Source organism: Bos taurus, chromosome 28 (genome assembly GCF_002263795.3).
Source record: "Bos taurus isolate L1 Dominette 01449 registration number 42190680 breed Hereford chromosome 28, ARS-UCD2.0, whole genome shotgun sequence".
Classification (NCBI taxonomy): Eukaryota; Metazoa; Chordata; class Mammalia; order Artiodactyla; family Bovidae; genus Bos; species Bos taurus.
Genome location: NC_037355.1, coordinates 27,937,831 through 27,962,567, shown reverse-complemented (window position 1 = coordinate 27,962,567; position 24,737 = coordinate 27,937,831). Strand labels below are relative to the sequence as shown.

The 24,737-nt window shown below is 54.1% G+C and overlaps 1 protein-coding gene across 6 annotated transcripts in view; it reads right to left on the bottom strand.

The window, feature by feature from the left end:
* The window catches only part of CDH23 (cadherin related 23), a 460,382-nt gene that overhangs the window by 1,377 nt on the left and 434,268 nt on the right, over positions 1-24,737 (bottom strand). For 4 of the 6 annotated variants that reach the window (NM_001191206.3, XM_059882622.1, XM_059882623.1 and 1 more), the window contains 26 exons: positions 24,525-24,632; positions 22,772-22,874; positions 21,406-21,531; positions 20,512-20,715; positions 18,534-18,992; positions 15,132-15,248; positions 13,804-14,028; positions 12,742-12,911; positions 12,382-12,519; positions 11,275-11,394; positions 9,382-9,559; positions 9,034-9,245; positions 6,721-6,912; positions 6,425-6,538; positions 5,639-5,768; positions 5,289-5,540; positions 5,048-5,209; positions 3,351-3,607; positions 2,912-3,009; positions 2,382-2,502; positions 2,219-2,298; positions 2,047-2,087; positions 1,836-1,896; positions 1,227-1,356; positions 957-1,079; positions 478-582 (listed from right to left, as the gene is read on the bottom strand). In NM_001191206.3, the coding sequence (NP_001178135.2) occupies positions 478-582; positions 957-1,079; positions 1,227-1,356; positions 1,836-1,896; positions 2,047-2,087; positions 2,219-2,298; positions 2,382-2,502; positions 2,912-3,009; positions 3,351-3,607; positions 5,048-5,209; positions 5,289-5,540; positions 5,639-5,768; positions 6,425-6,538; positions 6,721-6,912; positions 9,034-9,245; positions 9,382-9,559; positions 11,275-11,394; positions 12,382-12,519; positions 12,742-12,911; positions 13,804-14,028; positions 15,132-15,248; positions 18,534-18,992; positions 20,512-20,715; positions 21,406-21,531; positions 22,772-22,874; positions 24,525-24,632 (4,026 nt within the window). Of the gene's footprint in view, positions 1-477; positions 583-956; positions 1,080-1,226; positions 1,357-1,835; positions 1,897-2,046; positions 2,088-2,218; positions 2,299-2,381; positions 2,503-2,911; positions 3,010-3,350; positions 3,608-5,047; positions 5,210-5,288; positions 5,541-5,638; positions 5,769-6,424; positions 6,539-6,720; positions 6,913-9,033; positions 9,246-9,381; positions 9,560-11,274; positions 11,395-12,381; positions 12,520-12,741; positions 12,912-13,803; positions 14,029-15,131; positions 15,249-18,533; positions 18,993-20,511; positions 20,716-21,405; positions 21,532-22,771; positions 22,875-24,524; positions 24,633-24,737 lie in introns of those variants that run through there. The other 2 variants (XM_024986798.2, XM_059882629.1) reach the window with 2 other exon arrangements.

The following is a 24,737-nucleotide window of genomic DNA, read 5'->3' as shown; positions in this document are numbered from 1 at the left end:
GGATCAGCTCTCACTGTGGCAGGTGGGAAGTGTCCACAGTGGAAGCTGGAGGGGACTGATAAGGTCGAGCAGAGTCTCAAGAATGGTGCTTCTGTCCTGTGTGGAGCTTTTCAGTTTTCATCTATGGCAGTGGGGAATATTGGCCCAGCTGGAGATCTGAATTTTTTAGATAAAGTCTGACTGTTTAAAGTGATTGACGCGGCACTGCAGTCAGTTTCTAAAAATGACATGATCTGTCAAAGATACCTTCTTGGGGGTTTCTCAGTTCTGAGAAACACTGCCTCAGCACCCACCCATCCCTGAGAAAGCCCACTGCAGAGTCCAGAGAGCAGAGCCCAACTGACTCTCTGGACCTCCACCCACTGCAGTCCTGGGTCCCGGCTGCATCTCAGAGACTCGGAGGAGGATGAGAGAGGGAGAGGGAGAGAGCACCCCCAGGGCTGGGGCACAGCACACAGCTCCCGGCCCACCCGCTACCTCGGAGATGGAGGAGTGGCTGGAGGAGGCTTTTTGCACCATCCGCTGTGCAAAGAGCTTTTTGAGCCGCAGGTAATCCTCCAGGACCACCTTCAGCAGCGAGCCCTGGGGGAGGGAGAGGGTTAACCCCCACCAAGGCCCTCCCCTTCCTGCCCCACCCCCCACTCTCCCCTAACAGGTGAGGGTAATGGAAGGTGACTCTGGGGATCTGATCCTAGGGTAGAGGGTGGGAGCAGAGCCTGCTGACAGCGGCCAGCCAGACCCATGTCGCTGGAGTCCTGGCCTTGAGGCCACTCAGGCTGAAGCAGCTCATCAGCCCAGGGCCACTCTCTGTTCTGGCCCCCCAGAGGGCAGGTCTAGCTGAGGCCCTAGAGGTGGAGGAAGCTGTTTCCCAGGACCCTCCCCTGTCCCTGCATCCTCTGGAGTAAGTCCAAGCCCAGCCAGGGGTCTGGGTGCAGGAGCCTGCCAGGACAACTCACCTTGATGGGCCCTTCCCGGATGATCTGGCCCAGCTTGGCAATGTTATCATACTCCTGGATAGCAGCCCGCAGGTACCGGTCATCGTCAGGCTTGACCGCTGCTGGTTCACGCCCGAAAGTTCCCTGGGGAGAGGAGGTGTTGGCTGGAGCAGAGGTAGACGGCGCGCACACACGTGTACACACAGGCACACACGTGTACACACAGGCACACACGTGTACACACGTGCATGTCCCGCATGGCTGTCCCCGCCCGCTCTGGCCCAGGCTCACATGGGTGCGGGTGGGGCTGTTCCACAGGTCAGCGACCTCACTCAGGTTCTCCGGCAGGTCATCCTCGTGCTCAGCCTGGGCGGCCAGCTCCAGGTTTCGGCAGAAAGGATCCAGCCACACAGGGTTGGCCCTGCAGATGGAGTGGGGTTGGGGGAAGGCTGAGAAAGGAAGGCTGGAGTGGACAGACACTTCTGATGCCTTTGAGGGAAACAGGCCCCCACTGTTTCTTTGGCCGTACCTGGCACAGGACTGGGGGTTGAGGGTGGTAAAAAACGCCCCTTGCCTGTGGCACCTGTGGGTGATCCTCCCCTCAAAGATCCCACAAGAACCAGGACAAGTCCCCATCTGGATCAGCTTTGGTGCGGAGGCCGCCCCTTGCACCTGGTGCCCAAAACCGATGTCTCCCTGGAACTTGCAGCCCAATCAGGTTGGGGAGCCCAAGTCAGGGTGGAGAGAGGGTGTTTGGGCCAGCAGGGGGCACCCACACCCCAGGTTTCAGCCAGTCCATGATGCCCTCAGGGCCTGAGAGGCAGTAGGGACTTTACCCCAGCTTGGTCCAGGGTGTGTCTCCCTACAGTGCACCCAGCAGGGTTCAGGGACCCCACTCACCCATCGAAGGAATACTTGTTGGTGTTGGGCATGTCCATGATGTCAATGAAGCCACGATTCCCTGTAGGAGAAGGGTTGGGGTGTGGGGTAGAGGGGTACACCCTGCTGGGGCTGGGGAGCTGGGCCTGAGCCAGCCCTGTGAGGCCCTGGCGGTCACTCTAGGGCCTCAGGGGCCCCTCCAATCTCCCCACCCATCACAGCCCTGTCTTACCTGCGGAGCCAGCCACGATGGCTTTGAGCTTCCTCTTGTGTCTAGAAAGAAGCAGAGGGGCTGGTGAAGGAGGCTGGGGCTGGACTGGCACCTTAGGGCCTAATGGCCCTGCCTGCCTCCGTGACTGTCCGCAGTCAGCCTGTCTCAGGGCAGGGCAGTAGGGGTCACTCACACGGTCCTGTAGTACCAGTTCATGAGGATGAAGAGCATGGCAGCCAGGAAGAGGAGAATGGCCAGGACAATGATCGCCATCTAGGGGAGCAGGGCCGGGCCTGAGTGGGTGGGAGCACCCAGGGCAGCACGGGGCCTGGGGGGGTGGGTGTCACCAGGGGTACCTGCAGGGCAGACATGTCATCGGGCGGGCGGACAGAGATGGCGGGCTGCACGTCCAGGACATTGTAGTTCCGGAACAGATTCCTCAGTTGCTCCTTGTTTTCGTCGATCATCTGGATCACCCTGGGCGAGGGGGCAGAGGCCTCAGCCATTCCTCAAGAGCTCGTCCCACTCAGGCCAGTCTGCCCCCAAATTCACCCCCCCACCAAGCCTTGGGAGGTTCAGGCCCCCTCAGCTCAGATAACCTTGTATCTTACAGCTTCACCATCCCTTCACATAAGATCCTATTTGATCCTCACAATTGCTGTAATAGTCCCATTTCACGCATGGGAAGAGTAAGGCTCAGGGTAGATCTCTCTGTTCACACACCTTCTCTCTACCTGCCCTGCCCACCCCTGGGTGAGAGCCCCCCATTACAGCAGCCATGATGGTGTTACCCTGCTCCCCAACTCCAGGGTCAGGGAAGGCTGACAGACCCAACTCCAGGGCAGGGGGCAGACAGACAGACAGCTGAGCACAGATGCACACCCACCGGTCCACATCCAGGATGTGGTTGGTGTCGCGGTTCACCACGTGGATGAGCAGCTCCGTCTGTGCGAAGTTCACCCGGCCCTTCTTGTCCACGTGGAACTGGGTGAGAAGGGCATCATGGGAGGCGTGGCAGGACAAGGCGTGGGAGGGGCAGGCCTCTTCCAGCAGCCCCTCCTGCCCTGCCAAAACCCCAGCACTACTGAATGCCCCCCAAGGGTCAACTTCAAGGCTGACCACTGAACTGCACTGGGCCAGACAGTTATCAGCCCCATTTTATAGAGGAGGAAACTGACGCCCAGAGACATGGAAGGACCATGCTCAGGCAGCTAAGAAGTGACTGATCCCTTTCATGCACCCCGATCTCTGCACTGCTCTGTCCCTGTCCTGGCCCCTCTTCTTGCTCCAGTGCCCCTAGACCCAGGGCAGGTTCCTCAGGGTACCTGAACGTCATCGGTGTTGACGATAGCACCGGTGATGTTGGACAGCAGGCGGATGAACTCCTCCTCAAAGCCACGCACGCGGTCGGGGATCTCGTTAATGACAATCTTGACCCGCTGGTCGTCCCTCAGGATGTAGATGCCGATGACAGCTGTGTCATTGTGGCCAGCCAGGTCCCGGGCCATGATGTCCACCACAAAGTAACCAGGGCTGTAGGCCATGAAGAGGTCGAAGGTGCGCAGGATGCCATCCACACTCCCTGCAGGGAGAGCCCATGGCTGGTGCACTTTCTCTAGAGAATTCTGCTGCTGCTGCTGCTGCTAAGTCGCTTCAGTCGTGTCCGACTCTGTGCGACCCCAAAGATGGCAGCCCACCAGGCTCCCCCGTCCCTGGGATTCTCCAGGCAAGAACACTGGAGCGGGTTGCCATTTCCTTCTCCAATGCATGAAAGTGAAAAAATAAAGTGAAGTCGCTCAGTCGTGTCCGACTCCTAGTGACCCCATGGACTGCAGCCCACCAAGCCCCTCTGTCCATGGGATTTTCCAGGCAAGAGTACTGGAGTGGGGTGCCTTCGCCTTCTCCACTAGAGAATTCTAAGTTTTATTTAAACATGTGGCATACTAAAAATACAACTTGGGCTGCACTGGCCCAAGGATGACAAGCTGGACCCTGCCATCCCACGCTGGGAGGCTGCGGAGCACTTCTGAGCACCCCCCGTGTCTGTTTCTCACATGTAACACATGCGCCTTGGAATTTCACAACCACAGCAGAGAGATGACCGGCGGTGGTATGGCACAGTCTTCTCTTAAAAGACTGGATTCAGAGACTTAGATCTGGGTTCAACATCCGCCACTTTGTAGCTTTGTGACCTGTAGCAAGCTGCTTATTAGTTTAAGAGCAGTGGGAAGTTGGAGGACAAAGCGATGGTTGTCTGGTGGTGTGGCTGGAGGTGGCGGCACGTGAACCAGACTTTAGAGGGTGGTGAGGGGAGCATTCTGAAGGCGGAGATGAAGGTCAGGATGGTGTTACAGGAAGTGAACACAAAGGGATCCAAGGCCCGGGGAGGATGGTGTGAAGCAGGCTGAAGGAATAGTGAGTAGTTCAGCCTGAGTGGGACCCGTGCCCGTAAGGGTAAAATAAGGGCTGTGGAACCAGCAAGCGGGATTAGAAGGAAGAGCTGATGGGTCTAGAAAGCCAGGCCAAAGAACCTGAATTGATTGCTGTGGGCAGTGAAGGGCAGGGAAGTGGCTGGAGGTTAGATTGGGACACCCACTGGGACACCTTCTAGAACCTAACCCAGAGATGCTCAGCTCTCCACACAGGCAGATGCACAAGCAACCATGCATACTTTTAGGGTGAAGTGTGCTTTTTGAATTCTGGCTCCCCAGTGCCTACCTAGTACAATGCCTGACACAGGGGAGGGTGAGGTGCACAAGTGGAAAGAGGAGGATATATGGAAAGGAGAATGGGGAGATGGATGGGCAGATGAATGAATGGATGCATGGGTGGACAGATGGATGGATGAGGAGATGGGAAGAAGAGAAGAAAGTGGGTGGGTAGATACAGAGATGGATAGGTGGATGGCCAGATGGGTCAACAGAAGGACTGATGTGGCTGACTGGCCACTTATACCTTGTGGGACCCCCATAGACCCTATTTTGTTCAGACCTATACTCCATGAAGTGGCTGGAGCCCCTACCCATTGTGAAGACCTGGCCCACGTCCTCAGAGTCATTGGCCAGGGCCTGGAAGTAGTGGATGGCCAGGATGCTATAGAAGACAAGGCTGTTGTTGCCAATGTCTGCGTCCAGGGCCAGCACCTGGATCAACTCTGAGCCCACTTTGGCGTCGGTGGCCACTCCTGCAGGAATAGGCAGACGAGTGTAAGCGGCAGAGGAGAGGCCACGCCACACCCCAGGCCCAGGCTCTGGTCCCTGCACCTGCAGTGTACTCAGCCTTGGTGAAGCGTGGCGGCTGATCGTTGATGTCCTCCAGCACGACACGCACTTCCTGCAGAGTGAGGTCAGTGACCAGGTCAAGGGCTGGGGAGGGCCTGCGGGGAGGTGTCCAGCTGCGATTGCTTGAGGCCTTGACGATGAAGGAGAAGACGGCTTCGCGCTCCCTGTCCAGGTCCCTCAGCACCAGCAGACGCCCGTCGGGCTGCAGCTGGAAGTTCTTCTCTTCATTGCCGACTGAAGGGGACCGTGGCACAGCATGAGGGGCCGGGAGGGGGCACATGTGGGTCATTTCCAGCCCCAGCGTAGGGAGGCACCACCCTGCCAGGCCCCACCTGCGATGAAGTAGTACACGATGGCGTTGGAGCCCTCGTCTGCATCCACAGCGCCTGTCACATTGCCCACAAGGGTGCCACGTGGTGAGTGCTCGGGCACCGTCAGCAACTGGTACTGGGGGCTGCCTTTCTGCAGAGGGAGAGGGAGGTCATGGGACGCCAAGGGAAGGCCTGAGCCTCTGCTCCTGCCAGAGGGCACTGGGCAGTGCCTTCGTGGGTGCTGAGGGAATTTCCTGCCCAGGCCTAGAGAAACTGCTGTAACCTTAAGGGAGCAAGCGTTGGGCTGGAGAGACCCCTGCTCTGCCCTGAGGGAGTGTCACCCACGACTTCCTCCAGGAGGGCAGGGCTGGCTGGGCACATTCTCCAAGGTCTCCTAGGACCTGATGGGTGTTTGAACAAGGGGGGCTGCATGTGCACACATACACACTCTCACACACACACATACATGGAGTCTCCAGGAAACATCACGCCCTGTGTGCACACAAGATGAGAAAACTGCCAAGTTAGAGAGTCTGAGTCCACACGAAGAGGCTCAGCCCCAGCTCACTAGAGCAGAACTGACTTTCAGGCTCCTTTTGTGAGCGTGTATGCAGACACGGGAACGTCAGCTCCAGGAGTCAGGCATTTCTGTCTGCATTTTGACTGCTGGGTAGTGCCTTGACATAGTAGCTGTTCAGACAATATTTGTTCTGTGAAGTGCCGGGCAGTTTCCAAGTGTCCACGTGTGTCTACAGCACAGTGTGGACAGTGTGTGGTGTGACCGGCACAGGGGAGGGGTAGGCTCACTGGCGGCCTCACGAAGAGGGGTTCGTTGTCGTCGATGTCCTCCAGAGCCACCTGCAGCGGCTGCATGGTCTCATAAGGCACCGGCTGGCCCAAGTCACTGGCCACCAGGATGAGCTGGGGGAGGAGAAGTGCCGTCAGAGCGGACGAAGGGCCCCAGGCAGGCATCCCCGGAGGACAAGTCACTACCCTCGCAGACATTCTAGGTGGGGACTAGCGGTCCTGCGCCCATAAGAAAGTCTCTTTCTCGGCCGGCCCCGGCCCCGGCCCCGCCCCCGCCCCGGGCCCCGCCCCCTTACGCTGTACACTGCCTGCTTCTCCCGGTCCAGGCGCTGCGCGGTCTGGATGAGGCCGCTGATTGGGTCGATGGTGAAGTACTCCCAGTCCCGGTTGCCTGTTGTCTTCAGGAAGCTGTAGCGCACGGCCCCATTGAGGCCCTCATCCTTGTCCGTGGCGTAGACCTCGTACACGTTGGAACGCAGTGGGATCTCCTGCAGGGGGTACAGAAAGAGGCATCCTGAGAGAATCCCAGCTCCCAGAGCAGAACATCCTTGCCACCTTTCAGCATTCCTAGGAAATGCCTGTCTGCTTAGCTGGACTCTCCTGGAGTCTGAGCACTTGCTAGAATGTTCCTTCACCCCCAACCCCAGCCAAGGCCACTGCCTACGGACAGTCCAGCCTTGGATCCACCATGTTCCAGACTTGGGGTGACCGCCCTTCCAGGGCTATCCCATCCCTCCATCCCACTGCATGCTGAGGTTTAGAAGACCCTGAGAACCACCCTCTGTTTCTAGGCCTACTACCCCAATCACAGGAGCTCTAGGTATCCCCAAAGAACACATCCATCCAATGGGGTCCCTGAAAATGGGGAGGGCATGCAGGGAGGGTGATTTGGTGGCTAGAGATTAGACATTTGGGTTCAAGTCTGTTACTAATTCACTCTGTGACCTGGCCACTTCTCTTCTCCGACCCTCAGGCTCCCAAGTCCCTTAAGTCTGAGCTATCAAAAAACCTAACAGACATCAACATTGGCCCATGAAAAGGTTGCCAAGGGCACAAGAAAAAGAACAAGATTTTGGCTTTCAGTTAAAAAAGCATCAGCTCAGCATGATTTCACTGTTTTATCTCATTGATCACGACAATCAGAAACTCCAACTGGCAGTTACCTCTAATAGATTGAAAGTGGGATGACAGAGGTAATTACTTAACAAATGCTGGTTGTTCGAGAAACATGAATCTTTCAAATATGGACCCCTTGAAGGGAAAAAAAACCAAACTTAGTAAAAGGGGCCCTTTGGTGTGGAAAAGAACCATGCTTAGTCGCTCAGTTGTGTCTGACTCTTCGTGAGTCCATGAACTGTAGTCCACCAGGCTCCTCTGTCCATGGGATTTTCTAGGCAAGAATACTGGAGTGGGTTGCCATTTCCTTCTCCAGGGGATCTTCCGCACCCAGGGATCGAACCTGGGTCTCCTGCATTGCAGGCGGATTCTTTACCGTCCGAGCCACCAGGGAAGTTACAAAGAACTAGATTATTATTAATTTATACACTGCCTCGTTCTGTAAAGAAGATTTGAGGCAGTGGACAAGAATGTATAAACTATAATAAGGGTGAATGGGTTAAAAAAATCAGAATAGAGAAAAAAATGATTGGCAGGAAGATGGAAACAGAGGGATAGGAGGGAAGGTGTGTACACGAACATGTACATCAATCAAGGTGGGCTGACCACTCTGAGCTCTCTAGTGAACAAAGAAAAGAGGGTCACTGTATCACTGCAGTAGACACAGGTTAAAAAAAAATCACAAGGTAAAGGTGTAGTGTTTCCTAGAGCTCAGCCCTGGGAGAAATTCATCGTGTGGGGCCTCAAATGAAACAGAGTGACAGCGAGGACTTAACACTAACATTCTGAGATGTGGAGAGATGCTGAGCCCACTGGCTCATTTTCATTTCGGGAGAAAAGAACAAGTGGGAGACACCCCAAGTATTCTTTCAAGCAGCATTTTGGGCTTTGGTGCTGAGAAGAAGGAGGGGAAGGGCAGGAGTCCTTCCCTATCTTTATAAGACATTTGAGAATAAGGCATGAAAGAAGAATTGGAAACACACACTCAGCCACTTCCCCTTGTTTCTTATTTTGATGATCATCCTCAGGTCCCAGGCTGTCTCAAACACTGGTATCAGCAGGAACAAGAGACAGACAGGAGGGGCTGCATGTTTATTTTGAGACAAGTATGGGGGAAGTGGCCTGTGGGGAAACTGTCCTTGGCAGACATTTAGGAGCGAGAGATGGGACACCTACTATTATTAGTCCCACTTTGCAGACGGAAAAAAAAAAAAAGACTCAGAGAAGTCACTTGCTCAAGGTCATCTGGCTGGTAAGTGAGAGAGTCAGATGTGGGTCCAAGAGCTTTGGCTGGCACAGCCCTTCTTACTAACCGCTGTTCAGCTCTGCCCTGTGTGGCACTGAGCTGGCTGGCTCCCTACTCTGGCCTCAGTTTCCCTGCTTTCGCAGTGGGGGCCCCTTCAGCCTCAGGCTGCAGAATGACTGCAGAATACAGAAGTAGACTGGATCCAGGAAGGGGTGCAGGTGGCAGGAGGCCCCGGGGACAGCAGTACCTCTCTGATGTGGAGGACAGTGCCATTGGGTGGGCGCACAAAGACGGGGCGGTTGTCATTGACGTCGATGACCTCCACCAGGAGCATGGTGGTGCCCCAGAGCGGGGGCTGCCCGCCGTCTGTGGCCACTACGGTCAGGCTGAACCTCTCGTAGGACTGCAGTGGCCGCTTTGTGGTCACCAGGCCCGAGTCCATGTCCACGTGGAAGGCCTCTGGCAGGTGGGGTAGGAAAGCAGGGCATGGGTCTGGCTGAGATACCCTTCCCATCCCTCCTCCACCCCCAACCTTCTACCTGGCCTGGGGCTGCAGCCCCTAAAGCATCCTGGGAGCGGGGAGCAGGCTACGTACCCACGCCAGGGCCCTCAAGTGAGTAGGCCAACTCCGCATTGGAGCCCTCGTCCTGGTCGGTGGCCATCATGGTGATGACAGAGGTGCCTGCTGGCTCATTCTCGTACACGCTCGTGCTGAACTGGAGCTTGGAGAACTGTGGCCGGCAGTCGTTGACGTCTAGCACCTGGATCACCACCTGGAGGGGGGTTGTGGTCAAAGGTCAGGAGCGTAGTGGGGTCTGCTTCAGGTGACCCGGTGAGACAAGAGTAAGCTGGGGTGGACAGTGCCCACTGTTCAGTCTGACCTCAAAATATTTCCTTAAGCCCTTGAGCCTTGGTTTTCTTACGTGTATATTGGGGACAAGAAGATCTTACCTCTCAGGGCTTGTGAGGTGCGCCTGTGACGGTGCATGCGCAGTGCCTGGCCTGAATAAATGCTCAGCAGCTGGCACTGTGGTTACCAGGTGGTCTGGTGTCTGGGTCCTGCAGCGGGGACCCCTGCCCACCCACCTTCTACTCTGTCCTTCGTCCCTTCCTACAGTGGCCCCACACATCTGCCTCTGATCTCTGGACCTTAATGCGGGACTGTGCTGCCTACACTCCTGAGGGCCCCTCTTGCCTGGTGTTTGTGTCTGGCCTGGGACTTGGCTCTGTCTGCTGACCCCACAGCCCAGGCAGGTCCTCTAGCTACACCAGGAGGCCTTTTTTTCCCCCCTGGCTGCTGTGGCCCTGCCTGACTGCACTTGTATCAGAGCTCTTCACAGCCTTGACACCAAGAACCCCTTTCAGTGCACAGAGCACTTTTCTACCTCCCGTCTCCTTGACTCAGCGCCCCTCTGGGAGGGAGGCCTCCCCAGGGCTGTCCCTGCCTCCCTTTCCCTGCACTGCTGACAGCAGAGGCTCAGAGAGGTTACACGCAGTGCGCTCAGCTACTGTAGACTCCTGACTGCACATACTGTGTTCTCCCCACCACAGCGCCTGCCTAAGTGACAGGCGAGAACGACGGGATGTGTGAGTGCTCCCAGCCCTGCCCCCTATCTGCTAAGGAGAATTTTTCTTTGCCAACCCAGCTTCTTATCTCCCCACCTTTCAGGAGACTTTTCTTTGGATGGTTAGGTTACTACTGAGAAGTGGAAGAACTGAATACAGAAAGACAGGACTGGAAAGGCCAGAAAGAACAGAGAGAAAGAAAAGAAAGCAGAGTCTTGAGGAGGACTCTGGGTCGAAATGGGGACAGAGCGAAGGTGGGATGCTGGCCTCCCCAGAGCAACTGTGTGGACGCTAGACCTGGCCTGGGAATGGGGTTATGAATTCGATTCCTCATTCATGTTCTCTGAGACATTAAATAAATATAAATGCTTTATAATTATGTTTGGTTGCTGGACTGTGTTTCTTTCAATGGGACACCATGGAGACACTGGGCCATGTAGAGCCCAGGCTTTATCTGGTTTACACCCAGGTATGTGTGGGCTTCCCTAATGGCTCAGATGGTAACGAATTTGTCTGCAATGCAGGAGACCTGGGTTTGATTTCTGGGTCAGTAGATCCCCTGGAGGAGGAAATGGCAACCCACTCCAGTATTGTTGCCTGGAGAATCCCATGGATAGAGGAGCTTGGCAGGCTACAGTCCATGGGATCACAGAGTTGGAAATGACTGAGAAACTGACTCTTACTTGCATGTATGTTTAGCTGCCTTAGTAGGGCTCTGACACGGCAGTTTCTCCTGCAGAGCCCCTGTCTCCCTAAGCCACAGCCACTGTGAACCCCGGCGATGCTCCTGCTTCTCCCTCCCGCCACCACAGCTCTCAGGGGCCAAGGCGGCCCTGCTTCTGCCCTGCAGCACCCATCCTGTAAAGGCTTTGCCTGCTGCCTCCACAACCACATCCTTAGTGTCCACACCAAGGTCCCTCACCTGCACCGAATTTTCTCGACGGTTGCTGGCCACATCCCCAGGGTTGTCTTTGGCCAAGGCAGTCAGGATATAGTGGTCCTTCTTCTCCCGGTCCAGAGAGGACAGCACGTAGATGTCACCCTAGGAGGGGGAGGGTGGAGTCAGGTCCTTCATCAGTTCGGCAGATATTTATTGAGCATCTGCTAAGTGCCGACACTGTTCAGGGCTCTGGAGATACAGCACTGAAGAGACACCAGCCCCGGCCCCGTGGCGCTCTTGTCCTAGTGGCTCTTCTTGCCTTCACCACTCCAGAGTCTACCTGGAGGTGGGATAAACAGCCCAGGCTGGAGCTCACTACCTGGCCAGGTACCAGGTAATGCCCCACAAGTATTCACAGTCATAGCGCCAGGCTGGGAGTATGTCTTATTGTTCACACCGAGAGGAGGGAGAGAAACCCGGCTGAAAGGGCAGAGCGCAGGGGGATGTGGGCGGGCAGCGGGAGGGAAAGTCCAGCTTCAGCCTCACAAGTGGGGAAGGCTCTGCCTGGCCAGCCAGCCCCAGGCCACAAGGCTCTCTCCCTCCCTCCTTGTACTGAAACGGCACATTTGAACCAATTTGCCGACATTCAAAATCTTGAGCTTCTGCATTCCCACAAGTCTGAGACTCATGGGAACACGAGGGCTGAGTGGTGGGCACTTCTTCCCTCTCCCAGCACTGAGAGTAGGGCCATGTATACAGTAGGTGCTCAGCTACTGTGCTCACTGTCTACAGAGCTTCCTATGCCTCTCTTGGGCAGTTTCGAAAAAGCAGACTCATGGACTTGAATCAAGTCTTCTAGTCTGGTGAAGACAAATCTCAGATTCTGTCCCACAAGAGGCAACTTCCAAAAGACTGCCCTACTTCCTTCCAGGTCTACTGGGACAGAAAGGCTGCAGTCTAAGGATATCTGGGACTCTGAGAACAGTGCTTGCCAACTTGACTGGAAGACCTCTGAGGCTAAAGATGCCCAGGTGGCAGGACCCAGAAACAGAGGGGTGACTGCAATACTTTTGGTGGCTTCTCAGCCTATGACCCTGGGCCCTTCCCACTTCCCATTCCCCAAACCCAGGCCCTCCATTGCCCACTTACTGTGGTGGGGCTGATGGCAAACTTGCCCTCACCATCCACAAGGCTATACTCAATGAGGGCGAAGTTGCCTGAGTCAGCATCAGTAGCAGTGACCGTCAGGATGACTGTGCCCACAGGAACATCCTCAAAGACAGCTTCCTGGAGCCCAGTGGGCAGAGAGAAAGCATGGGCCATGGTCAGTCTAGAGTCTCTGCCCTTGCCCAAGAAACTCACTGATGCAGACAGCCCAGAGCATCAAGCTACTCATGGATGGTCATTCCCACGGGACTTGAAGGCCGCCAGGGTGGGAATAGAAGATGCCCAAAGGTCCCAAGGAATGGGCATGGGTCCCAGACCCAGTGTGCAGGCCTGGTCACCCACCTGGTAGGACAGCTGGTCAAAGATGGGGTTGTTGTCATTGATGTCCACAATCTCCAGGTAGACAGGGATCTCAGCTGCCCGGGGTGGGGACCCATTGTCTGAGGCCCTCACGGTGAAGTTGAGCCAGTGCACTTCCTCATAGTCCACTGTCCGGTTGGCAATGACCTTCCCTAAGACACAGAGACTCTCACCGCCATCCTGGCCACCCCTCACTCGTGGAAGCTCTCTGAAGTGGGAAGAGAAGGATCTGGGGCTCTGAGGATGAGCACAAGGGGTCCACTGAGGGAGAAGGGTGGCTAGGCGTCACTGCCCAGCGGCTGGCCAGAGGGCCGAGAAGAACTGGTGTCTAGCTCTTCTCCTCACTGGAAGGGCAAGAAAGCTTTTCACAAGGCAGAAAGGGACTTCCCTGATGGTCCAGTGGTTAAGAAATCGCCTGCCTATGCAGGGGATATGGGTTGAATCCCTGCCGAAGGCAGGGGATATGGGTCTGTTAAGATTCCATATGCTGTGGAGCAACTGAGCCTATGCACCACAGCTACTGAGGCATACTTAGGGCCTGTGCCCTAAAGAAAGCCACTGCAATGAGAAGCCTTAGCACTGCAACTACTGAGCCCATGCCCTGCAACTGGAGAAAGCCCATGTACACCAACCAAGACCCAGTGCAGTCAAAAAAAGAAAAAGGGAATCGTTAAAAAAAGTTGGGGGGGGATGTACAAAAACAAGTCGAGGACCTCCTCTTGGACACTTCTCTTGGCCTACTTGTCCCCTGAGTGATACGAATTGTGGAGCTTGAGTGGTAGAGAGGGTGAGGGATTATTCCAGGTTCCAGCAGATGCTGAAAGGGCTTCCGTTCTAAGCGGGAGCGAGGCACCCCATCCACGCTTCCAGACCAGGCGTGTAGGAGTGACTAGAATGTTAACCATGTCGGCCCTGGTCCCGCCCGCTGAGGGGTCATGGTGGGACCTCAACTGGAGGGTGAGAAGTGATCCTGGCCCCTCTGGGAGGCTAAGCAGACACAGACAGATATTCCCCAGACTTCCTCTGGCAGACCTTCCCACCTACCTGCCGAGGAGTCTTCCAGCTGGACATAGCCCGGGGGCATCAGGTTCAGCAGGGAATAGGTGATCAGCCCATTGAGACCCTTGTCGGGATCCACAGCTGCCACAGCGATGAGCGTGGTGCCTGGGGTGGCCCCCTCCAGGATCCGCTCTGTGTAGTAGGTGATCCCGAAGGGCTTGAACTGGGGTGTGTTGTCATTGACGTCCAGGATGTTGACCGTCAGTTTGGCTGGGGTGGAGGTAGCAGGTGAGAGTGGCATGAGAGGCCTGGTGTGGCTGGGTCAGGCCTTCCTAAGTCTCAGCCGAGCCCGGAGAGGACGGCAGCATCTTACAGACCTCCCGGGGCTCCCTGAAGCTCGGCCCTAGCCTTGGGTAGTGGTCTGTGCCCGCTGACTCTGGTCAGGTCACTCACTCTTCCATAGCGAGAGGGGCTTGGGTTCTGCCAACTGACTGGTAACCTTGGTGGAAGCCCTGGCCATCACTGTTGTGCAGTTTCCTAACTTGTCCCAGGAGACAGAACTCGGATGATCTGTAAGACCCTTTTCCATGATTCGACCTTTTGTTTCCCTCTGACTTGTTCCCTCTGTATAACCAGCCTGGGCCCTTTGTTCTCTGAGCCTGGGACAAGTAGCAGATGACTAGGTCCACCCTTCCTGAAAACTAGGGCTTCTGGGCTATAAAGATAAGCAGCTAGTATCTGCCAAGCCCCAGCCAGTATCTCCCCGACTCCAGCTGTCTCTGCCTCATGGCAGAGGCCACGCCATCCATAAATCCCCCTCCACGCTCCCTGCTTGGCAATATTCAGTGCCTCTAGCAGCCCCTCCTGGCTCATGCTGCAGGCAGAACAGCCTGTGCCCAGCCACAGAAGGCAGCCTGCATGCCCTTCTCTTCTCCGCTGTGGTGTCTGTGGCTTCACAGATTTGCCTTGCTCTTTGCTGCCTCTGGCCTGACCATGTGGCTTCTTAGCAGATCTGAAGGTCCTGTCTCACATCCCAGCTATACCCTGGTTACCAGTTCTGACAATGGGATTCCGACCTAAGTCTCTATCAACCCATCCTTTCCTCAGTCCCCTTCCAGCGTCTACCATGCCTCCTTCCTACTCTGAGGCTTAGAGTTCAAGACACACATCTCTGGGCTTCTGGATCCGCCACTGTTGAGCTCTGCCTAACAGCAGGGACACAGGGCCACTCCCGGCCTCGCTGTAGCTGCCACCTTCCCCGGCCGCCACCCCTCCTCATGCAGCCTGACTGCTGGCAACCCCTGTAGCCGGTCTGCTGCTCGCCCCCAGGACCAGGCCTGCCTCTCTATGGGACCATGTGGGAGAGGCCTTACCATTTGGCACACTGACGGAGCGCTCTGGTAGGTCGCTGGCATTGTCAATCACAGAGAGAGTGACCTCATAGGTGGCAACCAGCTCCCGGTTCAGAGGGGATTTCACCATTACAGACCCTGTAGACCAGACCAAGTCAGGTTCAGCCCCAGGGGAACCCCCTAAAATCTGGGCCTCCCAGGGGTGCTCCTGGCCAACCCTCCCAATCCCCACCACGGGCAGTGGGCCCCAGTGGACCTGGGACTTGCCGTCTCCTCTGGCTGGATGAGACCACAGCTCCTGCAAGCTGGGGCATGTCGCTCTGCCCCTCACTCAGCGCTCGCCAGCCCGGCAGTTATCTAACCTCTCTGTACCCCTTTGTCCTCATTTGTGAGATGAGGACGATTACTGTACCTACCGCAGAGGGCTATTTGGCAGATTATAACAATTAAATGAATTTAATGTACTTGTAAAGGGCTTAGAACAGGGCTTGGCACATAGAAAGCGCTATGTAATTGCTTGTTTAAAAAAATGCTTGTTGGAATTTCCTGGTGGTCCAGTGGTTAGGACTCCATGTGTTCACTGCCGAAGGCCTGGGTTCGATCCCTGCTTTGGGAACTAAGAGCCCACAAGCCACACTGCATGGCCGAAAAAAAAAAGCACCTTGTATTCCACAACACGTGAATATACTGAACCATTAAACTTATGGTTAAAAATGGTTACGATGGTAAATTTTATATGTATTTTATAACTTAAAAAACACTTGTATTCTAGGGAGATCAAGCATAAAGGAAGGTCAATGCATTGAAAATCCCTGATGGGGGTCCCTGGAAGGGACAGCAAGCAGTGGCACAGCTGGACAGTAAGGCCCACCCCCTTGTCATGATAACGGGGTTGCGGGGCGTGGCATGGCCGCCTGACAAAGGAGCTGTACAACAAAGAGCTGTTTCCTTCCCTCCTACCCACTGCCCCCAAGCCCTAGCCTGCTCCTGATTCACAGAGGAGCCCTCCAGAAGTTTGGGCTTGAACTGGACAGACAGTTTTGCCGATCTCAGGCCTGGCTCTGTTCTTCCTGCCAGTGTGAGGGCCTGGTGGCTCTTCCTCCCATTGGCCTCATCCTAGGGTGAAACCTCCTCTCTTTCCCAGCTCCCTCTCAGGTACTGGGGTGTCTGGGACTCCCTTCCCCCTTGGCAGACTCCCCCTGCTGAACTCCTGTCCTCCTCGGGTCCCCCATGGTGGGGCAGTCACTTACCCTGGGCCGCTGCCTCCTCCTCCTCCTCCTCTTCCTACTCTCGCTCCCCGTCCCCGAGGCTGGGGAGCGAGGATGGGGAGAGGGTGGCTGCATTCAGTCTGCAAAGGCTGGGCCACGGCCTTGGCCCAGGTCCCACAGGATGGGAAGGGTGGTGGGGGTGCGGTGGGTATGGAGGAAGGCGATGGGGTGAAGCAGAGAAGAGATGAGGTGGGAAGTGACAGAGAAACAGAGCTCAAACCTGTGGGCCTGCCAGCCATGAGGAAGAGAGAAGAGGGTTAACACCAGTTAGTTCAGGGTGCAGAGGGGATGGAGCAGAGCAGGGCATAGGGGACTGAAGGGCTCAGAGCTGATCAGGGCAGGAGATTTGGGAGGGATGGGGTGGATGGGAAGAGGCAGAGGGGTGGGAAGCTAGGGGAGAAAGGGGGAGCCTAGTAGAGAGGAGCACCCAGCGGGCTGAGGCTCTAGAAAGAGAGAGGCGAGCAAGGGAGGAGGAAAGCATGAGAAAGAGGGGCAGAGAAGACACTGGAAAGGAAAACAGAGAGAAGAGAGTCAGTTGGAGAGAGAACAGGAAAAAATGGTAGAGGCAACAGTATGCATAAAGCTGGGCAGGGGCATGGGGCAGCTCTCCATGGTCCTGAGAAACCACTGCAGTGGGAACGTTGCTAACCTGACTCAGGACTAAGTCATCTAATTCCTCCTAGTGGCTCCTGGTTTTCCTGTCTTCTTTTTCCCTTTGGGCCTCAGAGGCATATTGATTTAATCTACTCTTTAGTTGTTTGCACATGATGGTCATTGGCATTACTCTTGTTTTATGTATGTATCTCTTCCCTTCTGTTCTCACACTCCTCTCCCCTTCTCTCCTCCCCTTGGGCAATGTATTCAAGTGTATTTATTGAAAGTGTTCCTGAAAATCATGTATTGTTTTTGTGTATGTATTTTATATTTATGCAATGGGATTTGAGTATACACACACACACACGTATATATATACGTATATAACCCATTCTGTTTCTTATCATTTTCAGTAAGTACTTGATTTTAAGGCTCCCTGCCCCCACCTCACGTTTCTCTGTGTGAGCCTAGTCTATTGCTTCTAAGCTGCCTGGTGTCCCATGACGTGCACCCACCACATTTTACTCTCCAGTATCCCAGGGATGGATGCCTTGGTTGCCCTCAAGCTCCTGTCACCAATAACACTGCAGTGAACATCCTCAAACAGTCTCATTATCAACCTGAGAACCTCCTTGGGACATATATCTAGGAGCAGAATTGCTGGGTCATTGGGTATTGCTGGATTGCTGTCTAGATAGGAAATTAGTCAAAATTCCTACAGTAGTATATGATGTTCCCACATTGTTACCAATACTCAGTGCTGTCCAGCGTCCTAATGTCTGCTGGTCACATATGGAAAACCAATATCTCATTGCTGTTTTACTATGCATTTCTCTGAGTAACAATGATTTTTAGCATTTTGCCATAGCCATGTTAGTTTTTCTGTCACTTCTCTGGGCCATCCAAGAAGTATATCTATAAGTTAGTTCCATGTCTCCCCCTTAACTCCCCTCGGAGGCAAAAATGCTGAACTTTTAGAAAAATAATAAAATTAAAGTCAAAGTTATAAGCTGCAAAAATTGTGAAAGATAAGCCACAGTTTCCCTTTGGTTTGTGATAGTGTAAGAAAATCATTAAGGGTATACATATACACACATATAACATAGAAATATATATGTGTGTGTACATATATATGTGTGTGTGTGTGTGTGTGAAACTTAGAAAGAAGTTAAATGGCCTGGATACATATGAAGAAAGTGTTCAGCCACTCAGTTATTAAAGAAATACATATTAAAAAATGCAATTTTCCTATAATATTTAACGCTATCACAAGTGTGGTGAGATGGGCACACTCATACAATACTGGTAGAGTAAGATAATTAGGGAGCTGGTCAAGGGGGAAGGAAGAAGAGAAGGGAGAGAGGGAAAGAGTCAGGGGAGAGATGGCAAAGAGAGGGAAGGATGTGGTGTCAGTAGGAGGGAGAGGAGAGGAGGAAGGAGCAGCTGATGGGTAGGGAGGAGCAGAGAGAGGGAGCAGCAAGGAGGGTAAGGGAGAAAGCAGAGAACCAGGAGACTGGGCAGGGAGTCCGGAGGAGGGCCGGAGGGGAGCAGGCCTTTGTACCTGTGTTGATATTCACGGCAAAGGCATCCTCCTGGTCAGGCACCAGGCGGTCAGTGTCGTCCTTGGCCACAATGTCGATGATGTGGTACTCCAGCTCAGGATTGAGGTCACGGTCAATGGCGGTGACGTTGGCGATGACAGTGCCTGGCTCAGCTGACTCCAGCACACTCACCGTCTGGATGGGGTTGAGGAACTCGGGGCGGGAGTCATTGATGTCATCGATAAGGACAGTGATGATGGCTGTGCCCGAGAGAGGGACGGCGCCCCGGTCGGTGGCCACTACTGTCAGCCTATACGACTCCTGCTCCTCCCTGTCGATGGTGGCATTGCCGACGCGGACGATGCCGCTGACTGGGTGGATGAGGAAGCGGTCCTGAGCCCCAGCTTCTATTCGGTAGATCAGCTCCCCATTGAGGCCACTGTCCTCATCCGTGGCTGTGATCTGAAGGACTGAGAATCCTGTGGGGGTGGGAATGGGGAGCAGCTGACAGTTACCTTTTATATAAAAACATCCCACCAAGATACTTTCCTTGGGGGTCACAAGGGCCTCTTCCCACAATAGCCTTGCTAGCACCTATCTTTGTTATTTTGTTATATATTTTTAAATGTATTTATTTTTAATTGAAGTATAGTTGATTTACAATGTTGTACTAGTTTCAGATGTACAGCGAAGTGATCCAGTTATATGTATATAATATATATTCTTTTATATTATAGGTTATTGCAGGAACATTAAATATAGTTCCCAGTGCTATATAGTAGGTCCTTATTGTTTATGTGTTTTATACATAGTCGTGTGTATCTGTTAATCCATAGTCGTGTGTATCTGTTAATCCAAAGCTCCTAATTTATCCCTCCACCCCCAGCTTCTTTTGGTAACCATAAATTTGTTTTCAAAGTCTGTGAGTCTAATTCTATTTTGCAAATAAGCATCCATCTTTTATGCATTTTTTTCATCTGCAATTTTCTACAAAAATGGTGTCCTATTTTATTTTCCTTATTTATTTTGATTTTGTCCTATTTATTTTGATTATTTGAGACTGAACAATTTTTTAATAATTCAATGATTAGTTGTATCTTCTCTTCTGCAAAGTGTCAGTTTTTGTCCTTTGCCTATTTTTGGTCAATTTATACAAACTATATAATTATAATAACTTGTGATAAATATCTTTTCTTCTCAGTTTTTAGTTCACCTTTTGATACTAGTTATATGATGTAAAGAAGTTGAAATGGTTCATATGTACCAGAACTTAATATTTTTCCCTTTTTTATGTTTTCCTGTTTCTTAAATGCTTAGAACCTTATCTTTAAAGCAGACAAATATTCACCTGAAGTGTCTTCTCTTATTTTTTAATGTTTTATACTCTTTTATATTTTCTTTAGGGTGTCTTTGGGTTTCTTTCTGGTGTCTGACATGGGATGAGAATCTACACTAAATATGAACAAATGTTTTGCACACTGAACAGTTTTCACTACTGGTTTTATCATTTCCTTTATGACATAATGTTACATTTCTTAATTTACCCATCACTGTTGCTGGGCTACTTTGTCTCAGAGTCTTGTGTTCATATCATGTGGTTTTAAATACTGGTAATATGTTGTAAAACCTGGTAAGACAAATCTAGCTTTATTACACTTATTTTTCAAAATGTTCTTTAGAATCAAACTTATCTCCCAAATCATATTTGATTTTGATGGAAATCATGTTAATCCTATTTTGACTTTGAAACAATCAATCTTTCCATACAGGAACACGGAGGGAACATATCTTAACAATTTTGTTTTGTTCACAAGACACTGTAGGTCTGAGAAAGGAAGGGAGGGGGACGTGGGTCTCCTGACCCCCTCTCCGCCCACCCTTCTCCCCGCTGCCCATCCTTCTCCCCGCTGGAGGCGACTTCTGCCTCCAAACTGTGAGGCTGCAATCCCCACACACGACCAGCTCCCGTCTGGAGGCTGGGGCCTGACCCCCGCCTACCTGGTGGGCAGTTCTCCAGCAGGTGGACGGTGACAGCGGCAGGGCTAAAGGTGGGCCAGTTGTCATTGTCATCCAGGATGGTGACGAGCAGGTCAGCGGTGCCATTGAGCAGCCCGATGTCCTCAGCCAGCAGCAGCAGCTCCAGGACGGGGGGTGAGAAGGCCTCCCGGTCAATGATGATACCTGACCTCACTGTCACCACACCTGGTACCCAGCACCACCGGCCAGGGAGATACAAAGGATAAGAGATGTGGTGGAGAAACCGGGCAAGAGCCAACCCAGGGGGGACAGAAAAAGGTAAGGCGTGATGGGGACAGAGATGAAAGAGGAGCAGAGAAAGCAACACAATGACTTTCTTCCTCCAAGGTTCAACGACCAATGTTTAGGGAGGTCCCCTCCCCAGGTGTCCTTGGCAATTCTCCAGAGTTCTGCCTGAGATGAGTGCCTCAGGCTGGAGGGTTGAGCAGCTCTGCTGAGACAGGTGCCAGCACATCCCTCCTTGTCTCCTGTCACCAAATTGGCTCGGCCTAGACTGACGCAACAGAGCAGTTTTGAGTCTGGTTCGAGGGTGGTTGCTTCCTCTGGGAGACTAGGGGCCCCATCCTCCAGCGGGGGAGGAGACAAGGAGGAGTGGGTTTTGGGGGCTCTCTACTGAGGCTGAGTTTATGCATCAGCAGGTCACTTCTGTTGACCCCAAGCCTCTTCCTGGTTCTTCCTCGCTGGCCCCTGGGTGGCCTAATCCAGCTGTAAGATGGGGGCTGTGAGGAACAGGGTCCCTCTGGAGAGCCTGGACCCAGCACTGAGAAAGGAGACCCCAGATCTAGTGGTGGAGGCCATTACAAGGAAGACTTGGAGCTGGGCTGGGAGAGCTGGGGGCGTGTGCAGAGGCCTCACCGGTACTGTTGTCAATATCAAAGAGCCCGCTCTGGGCGCCCAGCAGCTGGTAGGTCACCACAGCGTAGACGTCCAGGTCTGCATCCAGGGCCAGGACCGGCCCGTTGAGCACCGTCAGGGAGGTCCCTGGGCCGGGGGAGAGGGGTCACTGCAGGGTCAACTTGAGCCCCCGCCCGCCCTCCCCCGCCCCGCCCCGGTGAGCCATGGCTGACAATGGATGAGAGGAGGGGAGGTGAGGCGGACAGGTTGGGGGGCCCTGGGCCGGGCTGCGGCAGCCTTGGCAGACTGACGCAGATGCTTGGGGAGCAGCCTCAAAGCCCTGCTGGGGAGAAAACACAACAGCGGTGAGCAAGCCCCTCCGGCCCGCCCGGAGCACGCCGGCCTTCCCAGCAGCCTTTGAGGCTGGCCACCACGGGAGGGTCTGGGGGCTCCCTGACGTCCCCTCCCCGTGTGGGGCCCTGTCTAGGTATGCACCCCCGGCCCAGTCTGCCCACATGTGTGTGTACACAATGCTCCAACGGCTGTCTGACCACTCAAGACTAGGACCCACATGTGTGCACCAGACTCCGTGTTTACACAGCCACAGCACTCACTCTGTAATGCTCACAGGCCTGGGAGGCCCACGCTGTGCATTCTGCCTCCGCAGGCGGTTATATCTGCACATGGAGTGCATCGTGCAGGCACCTCTGTGTATCTCTGCACACGTGTAAGCTGCACATATGCCTCACATGGACGTGCACTGGCACATGTGTGAGCATATACACAGGCAGATTTAAGATTCATATTCCTACAGGGGAGACAGCCAGCCAGAGACAGGGAGTATCCCAGCTCACCTCTTCCTAACTTAAGACTCCAAGCTCTGGGGGCTGGGGAGGAGTGAGAGGACGTCCTCGGGGAGGCAGTGAAGAGGAGACAGTGCACGTGTGTGGGGGAGAGCCACACTGATCTGTGAGGGGCCCTCCCCCTTCTGATCTCACATGCTCCCTGAGCTCTCAGAAGCCTCCAGGATGCGCTATGCTCCTGGAGCTGGGGGAGCATGAAGAGTGGGCTTACTCCCCTCCTGGGTAGCCTTATGGCTAAGTGGCCCTTGAGGAGGGGAAGTGGGGCTCTTCTCAGTCTTGGGGACCAATGACTGCCTCCAACCAGACCTGCGGCCTCCTTGGTGGCCTCTAGGAGCCTGGCAGCCCTGGTCCTCCAGCCCTTCAGAGCTGCACTCCCTTCTCCCCACCACACCCTTCTGCACTTGCCAGCTCTGTGTTCAGCCAGGCCTCAGCTGGGCCCCGAGCAGGCACAAGCAGGTCCTCGGCATCTGAGCTCAGGGGGTGCCTGGTAGCAGCAGGGGTTCCCAGGTGGGCCCAGCACCTACCAGCAGGAGAGTTCTCCATCACCTCCGCCAGGTAGGTGCTCTCAGTAAAGACGGGGTGGTTGTCATTCTCATCCGCAAGAAAGATGAGCAGCAAGTCAAAATCCTGTGGGAGGCACAATGGGGGACAGGCTGAAGGCCATGTTCTGGTCTGGCGAAGTGCTCCAGGGGAGGAAGACTGGGAAGTGGGGTGGGAGGAAGGTCCAGGAAGAGAGGTAGATGATTAAAGAGCCCACACCATGGGTCCAGAGACCTGGGTTCAAGCCCCAGCTATGCCAGCAGCTCACAGGGTGGCCTTGGGCAAATCTTTTCCCTTCCCTGGGACTCAGTTTTCCAATCTGATGAATGGGGATCTTAACTCCTTTTCACAGAGATGTGTGAAGTTCACAGGAGAATGGATGTAAATGGTATTGAGTCATGTTCCATCTCATGATAAGGAAGGACTTCAGCCAGGAAGATGAACCTTAGTTTCCAGATCCTCTTAGCTGGCCTCATGCCCTGGTCAGAGTTCAGTCCGGTACTGCACTTCACACCTTTCAAAAACCACAGGTACAATCCTTATCTCTTGGAACCTCCCCAGTACCCTGGAAGCTTCTTCACTGCAGACATGGGGGAACCAGAGAAGGCGGTGATTACTCAAAGATGCCTGGCAACTTAGCAGCAGGATGGGGCCCAGCAGCCTCCAAGCTTCCTTCCCATCACTCCATGCTGTTCCTTTCGGGATGCCCCAGGCCCTCCTAAGAGGGCAGGTGTCCGTGGGGGAGGGCGTGACAGCAGGAGGAAAAGGTAGGAGTGAGAGAAGGAAGGAAGGAAGGGAAGGCACAGGGGATGAGAATACTGGCGGTCAGCAAGGACCTCTGGCCTTAAGGCTCCTCAGCCTGTACAGACACGAAAACCAAGGCCCAGAAAGGGCTGAGACATCAACTGGTCAGAAGGAGAGCTGAGATGAGCCAGACCCTAGGACTCCTGCCCAGGACCCAGACCTCGTGGACAGGGAAGAGGGCTGACCCGACCCCTGAATGCACTGTTTGCTTTGCAATACCCATCTCCTCTTAGTAAAGAGAGACAACTTTTTGGCTTTTGAGGGAAAGTGAAGTGAAAGTTGCTTAGTCATGTCCGACTCTTTGCGACCCCATGGACTGTAGCCTGCCAGGCTCCTCTGTCCATGGAGTTTTCCAGGCCAGAATACTGGAGTAGGTAGCTATTCCCTTCTTCAGGCTCAGGGAATCAAACCCAGGTCTCTCAACTCAGGAATTGAACCCAGGTCTCCCACATTGCAGGCAGATTCTTTACCGTCTGAGCCACCAGGGAAGCCCTTTAGGGAAAAGCCACCTGGAAAATGTAACCCTTTTGGAATCCCAGAGTACATGCTGTGAGTACAGGTACCCCTGCCCTGCTCGCACCCTCCCCCTCCCCCCAGTCCTGTATGCCCAGATATCAGTGGTTTGAGGAGAAAAGATGCTAGCTGGTGTTTACTGAGTGTTTGCCATGTGCCAGGCTCTGGGCCAAGGACTTTACAGGTATTGGCTCCTTCGAGGCCTCGCCATGACTTTGGTGTGTGTCCACTTAGCAGAAGAGAAAGTAGACGCTAAGGAAAACTGACTTGCCAAAGCCACACACCCACTGACAGGCGGAAATAGGATTTGAACTGAGCCGTTGCTTACTGTAAATGCAATGCATCTAAGCCCAGGCCATGCCACCTGGATAAATCCAGTGGAGCCGTGCCCCTCCCCCACCCCACCCCCTGCAGTCTCACCCTCCTGGCTATGCGTGGGTTCTCTGGGTTGTCCTTCACGGAGATGGTCAGCCTGTATTCTGGGATCCGCTCACGGTCCAGGGGCCGGTTCACTGTGATGATCCCTGTCTGGGATGTAGAGACTGGTGAGTTGAGGGGTGACTTGTCCCCCACTTTGGGCTCTGGCTCACCAAGGCCCAACTGCCCTGCCTGCAGGAGTGTCTGTGGATGACC